We start from the raw sequence: 14,255 nt of genomic DNA on the forward strand, positions 1-14,255 counted from the left end.
ATCAGAGAGAAATTTCTCTTTCATTTTTGGCGCATTTGTAGAAATTTAGCAAATAACGTGGATTAAGAAGAAAAAATGGTAGTTTGGAAATAAAATGGATGCATAGTTATAAAACAATGTTTCTTCATGAGAATAAGAATTCAGTTGTGGGGTGAAATCATGCTGCCTAGATGTATTGTCATAAAAAGCAGATGTTTCTTTGGATGCCTCATTGTGTGATACAAATATTATATATGTGTATATTTTAATAAGCTATTTTTATTTTTTTTGAGTGATTAAATGTAGTCATTCTGTAGTGTGGATAAAACAGTACGCCTATCAGTCTGCTAGTACCAACATACAGTCTGGATTTCAAGTGATGTAGTCAAGTCCTTTTGCAGTGCTAACAGCAGAATTTCAGAAAGGTTTTTTGTAGCTATTTTGGGATTTTGTAATATGTTTTCCTCTTGTAATGCTGTTTTTTTTCCTTTACCTTGAAGAATCTTTCTTTAATGCAATATTTATTCTTAATTTTGTGGAAGGATATAATATGTGCTTAGAATATAATGAGAAAACAGACTACCTGAAAGAGTACATTGATTGGAAAATAGTTTTTCCTTATCCATTGCTTCAACTGTGCAGAACTGCACTGAGCTTAATTTAAACAACAACAAAAAAATTACTGTTCATGCAATGTGTGCTGTTTGCATTTGAGATCTTGATTTAAAGAAGAAATTAGTTGTAACAAGCTGAAGAAAACAGTAGTAAACATGGCTGTATGAAAGAGTTTCTTTTATCTCCTTGGTGGTAATGTGAATGTGAAATTCAAATGAACCTGTGAACAATGTAAATTTTTACATCAAAGTGTAATGTTTACTTACATAATAGATATGAAGTCCTGGGTAAGATTTTTTTTTTTTTTCATTAATGAATAGCGTACACGTACAAAAAGTGCAGGGAAAGCTATTTCCCAGTTAGGGAACAAACTGGATTAACTTCTTGATGAATAAATGAGCTTTTTTTACCCTAAAGGTTTGATTTAATGATTTGTATAAAAAAGCTCACTCAGGCTGTAGTTACTGTATTTGTCCTATCGCTGCTTGCTTAAATTGCATGTAAAATTATGTTATTTTAGAGGTGTTAAATGCCTCCTCTGTTTCTTTTAAACAAAAAATTGAAAATATTTCAAATGAAGGGGCAACACCATGGAAATGTCGTTTAGCACATCTTATTTAGAAGGACTCAGTTTGATAATGGTGTTTTAAAACTCTATTAGAAGTGCAAGATTTATTGTGAGAATTAAGCTGCAGGGTTTTATTTTTGAGACATTAAAGTAAAAATACATTCAATTAAAAATATTAATCTTTAACATCATAATACAAGAGAAATTTTTCGCATTTACATAAGTGTGAAACACATAAAAATAAGCCCTTCATTTATATTTTTTAATTACTTGGTTTTTTCGTCTTTGATAATGCAGATACAAGGAAATGGCTGGGGTACAGAGATTTAACAGAATCAGCTGCAATAAAGATTATATAACAAATCTTAAGAGTTTTAATCAATCCAAGTTCAGATGAAGCCAGTGGTGGATTTGGTTGAATAACATCAGCAAAATGAGGGATTAATCCTAAAAATATGCATTTTAGTACATTGTATCTATTATTTGAAGTTGGTCCACTAAAATAATAAAACAAAATTGGATCTCACCATTTGTTTATTTTAAACTGGCTAAAATCACATAGTTTGTTTAAAAAAAAGAAGGAAAATATAGTAATAAATGGAATGAACATGGTAGCTGTGGGTAACAGTAGACTCCAGGTGGAAGTAATAACAGGTGAAATGCTGGTTAATCCAAAATGTCATCTTTGCTTCTGGTGGTTTCATCTAAGGCGCTTTTCCTGCTCTGAACTAAAAACCTTCACTTTTATGTTTGGCTGGCAATAGAATTGACTAATATAAAAGCTGTATGTGGAGGAGGATACTCATTATTTGTACTTCAGAGCCAGTGGTCAGGGTGGTGACAGAGTTACAGTGGTCTCTGCTGTAATCTGTCTGTGTGCTTCCGATTTTCTGGAGTTTGCCTTATGATGGATCCATAGAGGATCCACAGTGTGTCTGAAGCCTTCAGGCCTTCATGCTTTCAAATATTCCCTAATTACTGCAACGTTGTTTTTTCACCTTTCACTTGTTTCTTCCTGTGAAATATCTGTAGTGCTCTTGTAGCCCTTGTTTAAAGGTGAAATCTATGCTAAAGTAATTCGTCACTGTGAATTCACTGTAGAAGGGGGCAGAGCTGTAGCAAATATTCATGTGCAGACCATAGGCTGTTACAGGGTCTGTTTTTTAACCCATCATCTTCCAGATTCTGGCTTTCAACACTGCTGGAAAATTATTTTTCTGTTTTCATGTTAATATCATGTTGAATACTTTCAATTTCTCTACATGTGACTTTATGTATATAGAATTTTAACATGTAATTCCCACCTTAATGCCTTTAAATATGTGCACACTTTCTTTCCTTCTTGCCTTTCCCCTCCATCTAACAAAAATCAAAAGGTACTATTTATCTGGTATTTTCTCAGTCTCATCACACTATTTTGCTTCAACAGCTGCCTTCTCCACTCCTTCACCTTCTTCTCCCCTCAACTCCAAGCTCAGAGAAGCCCCTGCCCCATCCTCTTTCTGGGTCAATCTGCCACCTAATGGAGGACTGACATTATTGTGAATATTTGTAGGCAGAAAAGTGCATCCAGAGTGCTCTGTGCCCAACTCTTTAACAACTGGAGAAACCCTTGAAGAATTTACCTATGTTGTGGTCGTGAGCTCCTTGTGTGAGCTCTTGAGGGCAGACACCAAGTCTCCTTTGCTTACTCAAGTGCCAACCAACTAAGTCAGCTCTTAATGATGGTGACAGGCAGTGAGGTTGTGTCATTGTTCACCATGTGATGCTGCACAGATGTAGTGCATGTCCTGTCAGGCCTTGTCCTGTGATATACTCCTGATTAAAGCTTCCACAGTGTCCACAGACACAGAGCCTATATATTCAGGGAACTGGAAGCTCTACAAGGTAATATTGGAAAAAAAAAAAAAAAAAAGCAAAGGCAGCAGAATAAAAAAGGAAACTCGAATGCTAACCTTCCCTACTTTACTTTATCTATTGATATAGATAGAGAATTGAGGTGGCCAGCTGCAGCAGGCAGGTATTATGAAGGTGACGAAGCTAGTTAGCACTTTGCACGTTGTTATGAGTTATTCCAGAGTGAGGGGGAACTAGAATACTTATATAGAGAAGTGATAAAGTCAGAAAATCTTAAAATTGGCAAGTTCTTTCTGACCATTGTTAGGGTGGTAGTCATCCCTGCATGTATGATCCTCAGTAGCATAGCTGAGCACGATGACCTGGTTATGAAATGTAGCGTAACACTGGTGGTATCTGCAAACAAATTTCAAGGAGTTGGTTCATTTGCTTAAGTCTCACATCATTCTGTTGGGGACAGTGGCAGCATGAATTAGTGTTGCTTAAAGCAGGGACAGACCTGATTTGCACAGCATGATCATTGTGAATGTTACCAGCACTTCTAGAGAGAAAGGCAGGCATATTTCTAAAGCATAGAAGTGTTTCTATCTGACCTCTTGGTTTATTTCAGTTTTTAATGGTGGGCAGAGATTCCAAGCTAATAGATGTAACTGTAACTCCTTTAACAGTTCAGTTAAAATTAAAATTAAACCAGCAATCTTGCTAACTTTTGCCTGTTAAATATATGTTACACATAGGTGGCCAGTCCCCAACCCCCATCTCCAAAAAATCTACCCAAGGCAGCTAGCTGGAGTTTGTACAGTTTGTTCCCTCAGCACTGTTTACCCTCCTTTGTTCATGTACTTGTTAGGGTTTTATGTCTGACAGAATGCCTTAGTCCTCAGTTTCTGGCACTATCCCTATTCTGAGTGACCTCCTCCTTAGCATAACTGTTCTGGCATTTCATGCTAATATTAGTGGTTTCTGCTCTACTTCCTTGTCTTTGAATCAGATTCTGCTCTTTTGCACAGTATGCTTTTCACAAGAGTATCTCTAGGATTGCAGGAATATTTCTGGACAGATAGTGCTTTTGGGGTTAGCTGTAGGGATTAAAAGAAGATAATTAACCAGAGTAATACAGAATTTATTACTTCTTCTAAAAGCAAGTTCTCTGAAGCCTCTGCTCTGAATTCTGGTGGGTTAAAACATAAAAACAAGAAAAAAAAGGAAAAAATCCCTTTACTCATATCTCCTGGGTAAAGAAATTAACATTTCAGGGAGTATTTCAGCTGAGCATCCCCTTTGCATATTTACAGGGAACTAACTGTAGTCATTTAATTGGGAGTCTTCACTCAGGATGATGGTGCATTTTCCTCCTGCCCACTCTGCAGTTTTCCTTCTGGTTCTGTTTGCACAGTATGGTATGGCTGTAATAACAGTCTGATGACTCATTTATATTTTTCTCATAAACACTTTTTTGCTTTATTGCAAAAACTTTCAGAAGGAAAGAGATAGACTATTTGAAAACCTTTGTGTTATTGAAGTTCAGTCTGAAGTAGATATTCTGAAAGTGGACTTAATGAGTGACTGGATCATTTGCATGCTTCTAAAAACATCAAAGAGTAGCCTGAAGAGCTATCCTAATGATACCATCATGTGGGTACCTGTTTTTAACATCCAGGTGCTATAAAAAAATGTGTTTTATAAATTTGTTTTCTCTCACTCACTCTGAATGATTTCTAACTCACTGAGAAATTTAATAATCAAGCTGAATTCTTCACTCAGCTTGATCAGCATATCTAGTGATGTGCTTCAAGACAAACTATATCTCTCTAAACCTATGCAAGTTATGTTTTTACTCCCTCTGGTGTAAACCCATAGTCTTCAGCAGATTTGCAAAGTTGCACTCAATTCAAGCACTTCAACCAAGTCTTTGAAAGACAGCAAAGTATGCATACATGTGTAAAAGAGGAAGCATATTTGTTCAGGCTGTAAAGACTCTAAAGGACTACTGAAATAAATGACATTAAACCATTATTTTTTACGCTCCTTTCCATCTTCTGTTGTAAGTGAGGAAGTAAAAAAGGTGGAAAAGACTGAATCCAGTCAAGAATTTAGGACACTAGAATGCACCCAAGCAAGATGAAGATGTCTAAGTTTAAATTTGCAATCCAAAAATACTGTTCATCTGCTGATTTGACTCTGGAGGCATCTAAACTTGCCAGGCTTACTAGGCTTATCTCCCTGTTTGAGGGCTATCCACAGCTTTGCTCTGCCATGTATGTAATCACCCCAGCCAAAGCATCTTATAATTCAGTCTGAGCAGGATCTAGAAAGTAAGTGCTCCTCTGTTTAAATCCTCAGAAGGGACAAATCCAGTAACAGGTTCTCACGGAATGTGTAAAACAACTGTAAAAGGGCAGATCAGCCTGCTCCAGTCTTTTAAAAATCTACTCTAAGTGGCTGCGCTCAAGAGAAGATTCAAGTCTGTGGATCAGGACTAAGTTTATGGGCTTACCTGCGGGCCTTAATTAGACATTTGAACTTTGTGCTTAGTTGTTTTTTTTGCTCTGCATTTTGAGCACTCCTAGGATGTAGCACTTGTACTTCTAGACCAGACAGTTGAAATAACACTTTGCTGAGTGGAATTTTTAAGGACTTACATCCTTGCTTTTTTAGGTGTATCCCAGTGCTCATAGTGATTTACCAATGGGCTGTAGTTAGCGGCTATAAAATTATATAGTGTTCAGGGAAGAACAACACTAGAGACTGCCAAAAGAAAAAAAAGGAAAAATATTTGGAGAGAATAAATTATTTTTTTAAAAACCACAAAAACCACAGAAACAAGTAAACAAGACGCAATCCAGATTGCCTATGCCTTATCAAAGTGGAAAAGATCAAAGCTAGCCTGCAACCCAGGGGTCTCCTCCTGTCTCACATTCTATGGGCAAGTGGTTACTGGAGGGAGGATGTCTTACAGAATTACCCAAACAGACATATCTTCATTTATACCCTCACCTTCCCTAAGAAAACACAGTTAAAGGACTGATCTGGTGTTGATTGTAGACACCCTCAGGTGGCTTAGGTAGACCCTGTGTATCCCTGTGTAGGACCCTGCTCAGTCCTGACTGGGCCAGAGGAGTCAACCCTGTGCAAGGCTGCATCAGCTGGGTGGGTATCAGATGACCTGTTACAAGCACAGTTCAGTAGTGATTCAAAATGGGGGGATAATTAAGCTGTTTTACAGTGCTAGTTCAGCAGTGGATACTGAAGTTAATGCTAGAAGCAACTGGATCTCATTGTGCTGTGGCTGTGCAGATGCACAGTCAGTACTGATACTTGTGTAAAAGAGCTTCTGTTCTCATGGCAGATGTGTTGGCCATTGCTGTGGAGGAGACAAGCAGACAAATATTTAGTTTATTTTTATAGGGCCAAGTCTTAAGAACAGAAACAGGATTAACACTCTTTTGTGAACTACTTCACAATCATTTTCTTCTCTTGCTGTTGATTTGTTATTTCAAGTAACATGATGAATTGGAAGAAAAGGTTGGGATTGAGAGCTTTTTTAGCCATAGTAACCATTAATAGATATTAAATAATATGTGTTGAAGAGATATATTTTTAGTCAGCAGGTCTAGGTGTGATGAGTCCACCTGTGAGTTCTAGAGGAGCCAGTTGGGGAGGTTCTGGTTCACAGGTTTTCATTTTTAATACATTCCTTAAGACTGGAGGAAAGCTGGTGATCTGCCCAGATTCAGAGTAGACAAGCAGATTGAGCAGGGTAAATATAGCCTGATATAAATCACAGAGAACATATGGAAGAAGCTGATTGAAGATTCATCTGTTTGGGAATTAAAGGTCATGAGTAAAATTAATTCTACTCAACATAGTTTTATGGAAGGTAGGGCTTGTAAAACAAGTGATTGAGAAAAACTTGATTTTGATCTTTTAATATTTGGTAAAATTGCAAGTTTGATAAGATGATGCTGTCGATGTAACAGACTTTGAAAAACACTTGATTTATTGCCATGTGAAACCGATTAATAAAAACATAAATTGAACTATATAATGAAACAAACCAGACTTGCATGACTAACAAACAAGCTAGCAGGTCTTAATATAGGATTGTCAATAAAGGACGTTCAAGGACTAAGTGGTTTTCCCATAGTGTTCTCATGAGGAGCAATGTAAAGGACAATGATATTTTCTTTGCTGAATTTATCAGTTGTAAGTTTACACTTTGAAATTAACAGGTGCACTGAAGTTGGGCATGACAATAATAACCCTGAAGACAAGGTGATCTTTTAAGAGAGATTGAGATGACTGAATGAGCCAAATTTATGTTTTTTAATATGGAAAGATGCAAATCATCCATCTAGGAAGAAAGAAGCTAGGATGACATGCTTGGAAAATGGAAGATGAGAGTAGAGAGAATGGAAATTTTCTCTGGGTAGCAAGAAGGAAGGAGACCCATGTGGTGCTGAAGTATGGTGTCGGAGCCAAAAGAGTCATGCTGTATGTAGGGGGAGTCCAGAAGCATGGCCAGGCTGATGCCTTTTTGCTGTATATAGAACTTCTAACTACGTTTAGAGTGTGGTACACAGCTTTACCCTATGCCTTCAAAAAAGCTTAAAAATTATTGAAGTATGTATAACCATCTAATACTAATAAGTACCTGTAGCATCTGAATTAGTGCAGAGGAGTTCTTCGTTGAACTCAGGAGTTCTGTCTGCATTGTTTATTCTTCATCCAGTCTTCTTTACACAGATGTCCCCACAGCACATACGATGTAGCCAAAAACAAAGCAATGGGCTTAAGCTTTAAAAACAGGAGGTCATAAAAGACAATTTAGTATACCCTGATGACTTGAAATGATATATCTGTAGTAGACTGTGAAAAAGGAATAATTTGGAGGAAAGTAGGGTGGTGTTTTACAAAGTTCTAGAGGATTAGAAGTAGTTCTAATTTGGTGAATTTTTGAAATTAAAAAAAAAAAAAATCTTTTAGTGGACACCTTTATTCAGCCACACTAAAGCTATGTGTCCTGTGGCAAGTAGATTAAGACCACCTACCTGTAAATAGACCATACCTTAGACAATTTACATCTCATAGGTGAGAGATGGATGGAGAAAGCAAACCAGTGGGGGCTGAATTGACTACATAATTATTCAAGAGCAGATTTTTGAATAGGACTCAGGTCTGTCAACATATACATGAGCATTTAGTCTATAAAGTCATGTTATGTCCATAAAAATGGCTAGAATAAAGGCAACATCTATGTAGCTTTATTGTTTCTATTAGTACTGTGTCCATGCCACTTAAGTATATAACACTAAGTGCATTGTTATCTGTTTCTGTTTGAAAGATTTTAAATTAAATAATTGTTTCCAATCAGAGTTTTTAACATTACCTCTTACTGTAAATGCTAGATAAGCTAAAAAAGAAGTGTGAAATTTGAAACTAGTTTCTCAAAAATATTCTAAATCATCTTGTTGCTACTTGCATAATTAACATAGTAGTATAAAGTACATAAGCCCTATAAGGTTCTGTCAGTAAATGATAAGGGTATTGCAGTTGTCCTCAAAAGCAAGAATTTTGTGGTTTTTAGCTATTAAAAACATAAAATAAAATGTGTGTATTTTCAACACTCTTTTATAAATATACAAGTCATTAAATCCATTTACCTCATTTGAAATTGCTTTTCATGTTTTTATGGAGCATTATACAAGGTTGCTTTGAAACAGATTTCCTAGAAAACTGTTTATTTTTTTCTATAATGTAATTATATCTGTCTTTCACTGTGAGAAAAAAGACAACTATTAGACAAATGAAGCAGAGGAAATTTTTTGCTCGGTAGTAATTTTCCTCATATTTGCATTGTCTAACTTGTTCCCCATTAATTTAATCATGACTATATAGAAGAGAATGCTTTTTTTCCCTAATGTGCATGAAATATTGCAGTTGTTCTTTCTTACAGTTCTATAACACTTTCACATTTCTAACGCTGACCTTGATTTAAATTCACATTCATAGAGACCTTTTTCTGTTAAAGTAATGTAATACAGTTGAAATGCATAATCAGTTGATACATCAAAATTCTGTGGAACAATATTACATTTAGAAAATACATTCTTTAACTTTGCAGTAGGCTGAATTTCAGTAAATACACTTCCTTACACCTCTTACATCTTATTAAAGAAATACTGCAGCTGTACTTACAAGGAAATCAAATATGCTGTTTGCTTATGTTGAAGTTAGCTGGAGGAAAAGTGTGTTCCCTCTGTTAGCTGGAGCCTTAATTGATTAAACTTTGAAATGGCCATTAAGAGTGTGTCTCTCTGTATTAATAACTCAATTAGGAATTAGTAATACTCACTACTAGTATAGCATAGCAAATTATACTATACCGTGTGCATTCCACAATCATGCATAGTGTTCAATTGTTAACACTCTCCCATGGCAGATTTTGACCTGAGCCAACCATAATTCTCCCAGATGATGCCTGGACATGTAGCACAGTGCATAAGTAGTATGGAGACTTCCTTCAGAGGGAAAGGATGTAAGCCATGATGTGTCAGTTTCTTCTCTGAAGTAGCAAGTGACAGGACAAGAGGAAATGGCCTCAAGTTGTACCAGAGAAAGGTTTAAATTGGTTATTAGGAAAACTTTCTTCACTGAAAGGGTTGTCAAGTATTGAAACAGGCTGTTCAGAGAAGTGAATGAGTCTCCACCCCTGGAGGTATTTAAAAGATTTGTAGATGTGCTGCTTAGGGACATGATTTAGTGGACTTGACAGGTTTACAGTTGGACTCCATGATATTAAAGATTACACTTGGACTCTATGGTCATAAGAGCCTTTTCAAACCTAAGTGATTCTGTGATTTTATGATTCATTTACTTTTAAGCTCTTAAAATCAAGGAGAAGGTCCCTGTCCCATTTGATTTATACTATGAAAAGGAGTCTTGGATTCTGTCTCTCAGCTGATCCCTTCCATATCCACGCTGTTTTTCCTAGCTCCTTCGGTGTTTTCAAAGTATCTGGGTTTTTTGTTTATGGCCAAAAGTGTCCAGACATGAGTCACAGAGAAAAGATCACTGTCACTAACCTGTGTTTTGTGCTGTTGCCAGATACTCTACCTCAGACTGATTGGTGTTTTCATTCTTCCAATCATGTCTTTCTGTAGCTCATCTGTAAAAAGTAATAATATCTTTTGGGAAAAAAAAAAAAAGGTAAAAAAATTAAGTGGGTGTCTCTCTTGATCCTTGTTCCTTTGTCATACATAAAAGCCCTCCCTTTGAAATCTGATATTATACTTTGTGATAAATATTATTATACTTTGCTTATGCATTCATATTTACTTTGACTCCTGTTTGCTACACCATAGCTTCAACCTTTAGTCCATGTTTTTACTCACAAGCAGCATTTTAACAAGAAGCACAAAGATATAGCAACTGATATTTTGTTATGAACATAAGATGTATGTAGGTATAGAGAATCTTATTTTGTACAAATTAGTGAACTGACTTCTGAATGAGCTATCAAAATATATATGTTTTCCTACAAAAAGGATAGGACAAAATGTCTGAATTATGAGAGATCTTAAATAAATTGTCTGAAGGAAAAGGCAATCTGCTGTATAAATATTTCAAGTTTTTAAATGGAAGCCTTTACATTGATCTGCACATAGAGGCCTGGCCTTATTTTGTAGCAGATAATACTATGTCAAAGCAATGTTTGTTTCTACTCAGCAGCTGTTATATTAATACTAAATTATGTCAGATTTAATCTTGGATATATTCAACAAGAGCATCCAGTTGTGCTGACAAACCTAAAACAATTTTCAGTTAAATATGTTCTACCACAAATCATTTGGGCACATTGCCTCTCTGAAGGATGACAGAGTCACTGTACAAGCTCAGCTTTATAATTCTCACTGGCTGTTGAATTCTCATATTATACCCAGGCATCCCAGCAGTAGCCTCAATAGGTATCCTACTGGAACGTTGCAGTAGCAGAGGTAGACAGTGAGGCATTTTCTCAAGGGTATTATTTTCGCAGTCATTTTAATTGCACATGTCTGATTCACGTGTTCATTTGTACTTTTTCAAAGGGAATGCAATCTAATTTTAAAATACTCTCAGATCACTGGAATACTCATTTTACATGGTGAAAGAACAAGACAATAAAGTGGATAATCAGGTTCTCAGAGTTTCATAAGAACTGAAATTTTGCTTGGAGAAGAAACAATAAAAGTCAAGGTTCGCTTGTAGAGTACTTCAGTGTTCTGTAAATCCTGGGTCAAACACGCTGCACAGTGAGGGCACCTTGTTAATTGCAGTGATGCTGTAATGAGGAGAGGACATAAAGATCAGGAGAACAGTGTGTGAGAACTGGAAGAAGAGCAGGCAGCTGTAGTCAGTGGAACAAAATCGACTCTTCTGGAGAGCACTTCATCAGGAAACATGCTGGAGTGCTCTCAGGCACTCTCTAGAGAAGCCTTTCTACTTCCCATTACTTACTGCAGAGGGAGCATAGGAAACTATATGTGCCAAAAATGGCATGGAAGAAACCCTTCTCCCCTTCCCCAGCTAAATCCCCAGTGCTTTAGGATGCTCATTTGAAATGTAGAAAAGTTCAGTTTATTTTTCTATGAAAGTCTAAATACTTGCCATGCTCCTCTGCTATATGCCTTAACACCTTTCTAGTGTGGTTTTGGAGTTTTTGAGTTTGGCTTGCCACCTTGTCTGTTTTTGCAGTTCCAGTTTGTATAAATAATTATTCAGAGGCTAGAACTCGAGTTCTCTCTTCTGATTAACAAAAAATAAAAAAGTTTGTAATCTTTTTAATCTGCTGTGACAAATACTTGGTTGTTTCTTTATGGTCTGCAGTACTATGGATAGTTTTGCATGTGAATAGCAATTGCCCTCTCACATGGTGTCCCAGTCCGCAGTTCCCAAGAGTTCCAAGGAGCAGTATGTCTCTAGGAGTTTAACCTGCTGCCGTGTCTTGATTTTGGAACAAACATTAGTGTTACAGATAGTGTCAGCAGAATCAGGGAGTTTGATGTGCTAGGTTAGGATGGGAGGTTGAGCTCTACACCTCAGTTCTGGTTTCCAGTTCCAGTCTCTGCTCAGAAGACTATACAAAGAGAAAGACCATTTACAGCAGCAATTAAGAGACATCAATCTGTTCAATCTGTAACCTGAAGATTGAAGGAAATTCTTAACATAGACTGGTTTAAGTAACTTCAGGAAGCACAAATATCTCTTTATTTAACATTTGTAAGGTAGCTGCTTCTTTGCAACTTTAACTTCTTGAGGTCTTGATAGCGTTGTGTTTCACATTTGTAGCCATAGCTGAGGAAGTCCTCTCTTCAAGGTGAATTAATGCTGATCACTGTGAACTTTCTGATCAGTTTGGTATCTGGGAAGTACTTTCTCAGCTGATGTCCATTTACTGAGAATGCACCATTTGGATTTCTAAGGCTATATCCTTACAGGTTTTATAGGTAACCCATGATGATGATGATGGGGCTTGCAGGCATCTAGTTTTTACTCCTTCAACATTCTTCTACATTAAAGCTTGGTCCTGAATGCAGTAAAAAATAAGGAGGGAGCCAGAATAATTCTGCCATGGTTAATATTAGCTCTCATGCTTGGTTGAGGGGGAAAACCTAGTACATTTCAAAGAACATATTTCCCTTAAGTTTCATTTCTGCCACCTCTTCACAGAGAAAGGAGGAGAAGAGAGTTTGATAGTGTACTGCCAGTTAATTAAATTTTAGGTGTTCAGGCTAGAAGTGACAAAGTATCTTGATGTTAGGTATTTGGGTGGAATCAGAAATTCAGGAGTAGGAGCCTAGGTTCATATACAGTACATAAGCTAGCACCTCAGCGTGGCAATCCATGAAGTCTTCTATATTCAATCTACAGCTGTCTATTAGAGAGAGTTCCAGAGCAGAGAGAAGCTAAGATACCTAACTGAAAGCTAGGTACCATATAACTCTTTATGTCCAAGAACTTCTGGATCTCTGCTTGGATTTCATTATAGCACATGCTGTAACTATTATCACTGGTTATAATATGTACACTGCTGGTATTTCATAGTATTATTAAGGTATAATAATTCAATTCTCCATAATATCTGCATATTGTTATTCTCTTATTTTTATTTACCAGGTTTCTTGTCTATATTTACATAACTTTCCAAGCTACCTAGTCTGATGTAGCTGAACTTCATTCTTCGGTGTGATTTACTCAATACAGCCTAAAATCATGATGAAAAAGAAGAGCATATCTGCAAGCAAAGTTTCCTTGGTCCTATTTCTGTGCCAAATGATTTCTGCATTGGATGTACCTCTTGACTGTAAGTATTAACCTGCTAAGTAAGTGCATAATAGATAATTAAATAATAGAATTAATAAATAGAAGAATTAAATAATTAATTAAATCATTAAATAATTTCTGTATTGGAAAATGAAGATAACTCCAACATGGAGCTAAACATGAAATGTGTTTGCTTGCTTCCGCCGGGACTTTGTGATTATTAATATTTACAGTAATTTACTGAAGATTTTCAAAACTGCAGATTAAAATGACTTATGTTGTTCACTTGGTAAGGGTTAATATAGGATTCTCACAAATAGTCACACTTCAGTGTGCCTTTATTGGACACTATTTGATGAAAATGAAGAAGGGCAGAGAAGCCCAGTTAAATTCTAATTATTAGTGAAATTAAGCTCATATTGACATTTTGCTGAAAACCCCAGGACAATTCCTAGTTCCTGTAAGCAATTACTGTTGTCTTCATATAAAAGGCTTCCAGGAGCTGATATGAGATCTAGTAAAAGATTCAAATACCTAAAATTCAGACACTGGAAGCCTCTTACTTTTTGATCCAGAAGAGTAAGTTATGCTCTTAGATGTCCTAAGGAGTACCTGAAAACAGTTAGTTAACTAACCTTAAGTTAAAAGCATGTGTGCTGAGCGGGGAACTCTAGCATTAACCAGTGAGGAAACATCTAGAAGAGGGGAAGTCCCAAGATCTAAAATTCTTGTCTAATATAAGACTGTGTTAGTGGGGAACCTGGAAGGTAGTAGTCCATGCTGAAAAGGAAGTAATGGTAGCTTCTGCATTTTGTAGCCCTAATAGCTAATTTTATGAGTTTATTCATGCTTCAGGTTGTCATTTTCTCCTTAAGATAAACATGGTCACATTTTCAGAATTCAGTGAACCATGTTGCACCTCACAGTGGCT

At 36.4% G+C, this 14,255-nt stretch overlaps 1 protein-coding gene across 1 annotated transcript in view; it reads left to right on the forward strand.

Annotated features, from left to right (window-relative positions):
* Positions 1 to 13,252: 13,252 nt before the first annotated feature.
* Positions 13,253 to 14,255, forward strand: part of NRCAM (neuronal cell adhesion molecule) — a 35,960-nt gene continuing 34,957 nt past the window's right edge. Inside the window, exon 1 of the mRNA XM_029085181.1 lies at positions 13,253 to 13,364. Within this exon, the coding sequence (XP_028941014.1) occupies positions 13,274 to 13,364 (91 nt within the window). The 5' untranslated portion in view covers positions 13,253 to 13,273. The remainder of the gene's footprint in view (positions 13,365 to 14,255) is intronic.

This window comes from Antrostomus carolinensis, unplaced genomic scaffold (genome assembly GCF_000700745.2).
Source record: "Antrostomus carolinensis isolate BGI_N321 unplaced genomic scaffold, ASM70074v2 scaffold13515, whole genome shotgun sequence".
In the NCBI taxonomy this organism is placed as follows: Eukaryota; Metazoa; Chordata; class Aves; order Caprimulgiformes; family Caprimulgidae; genus Antrostomus; species Antrostomus carolinensis.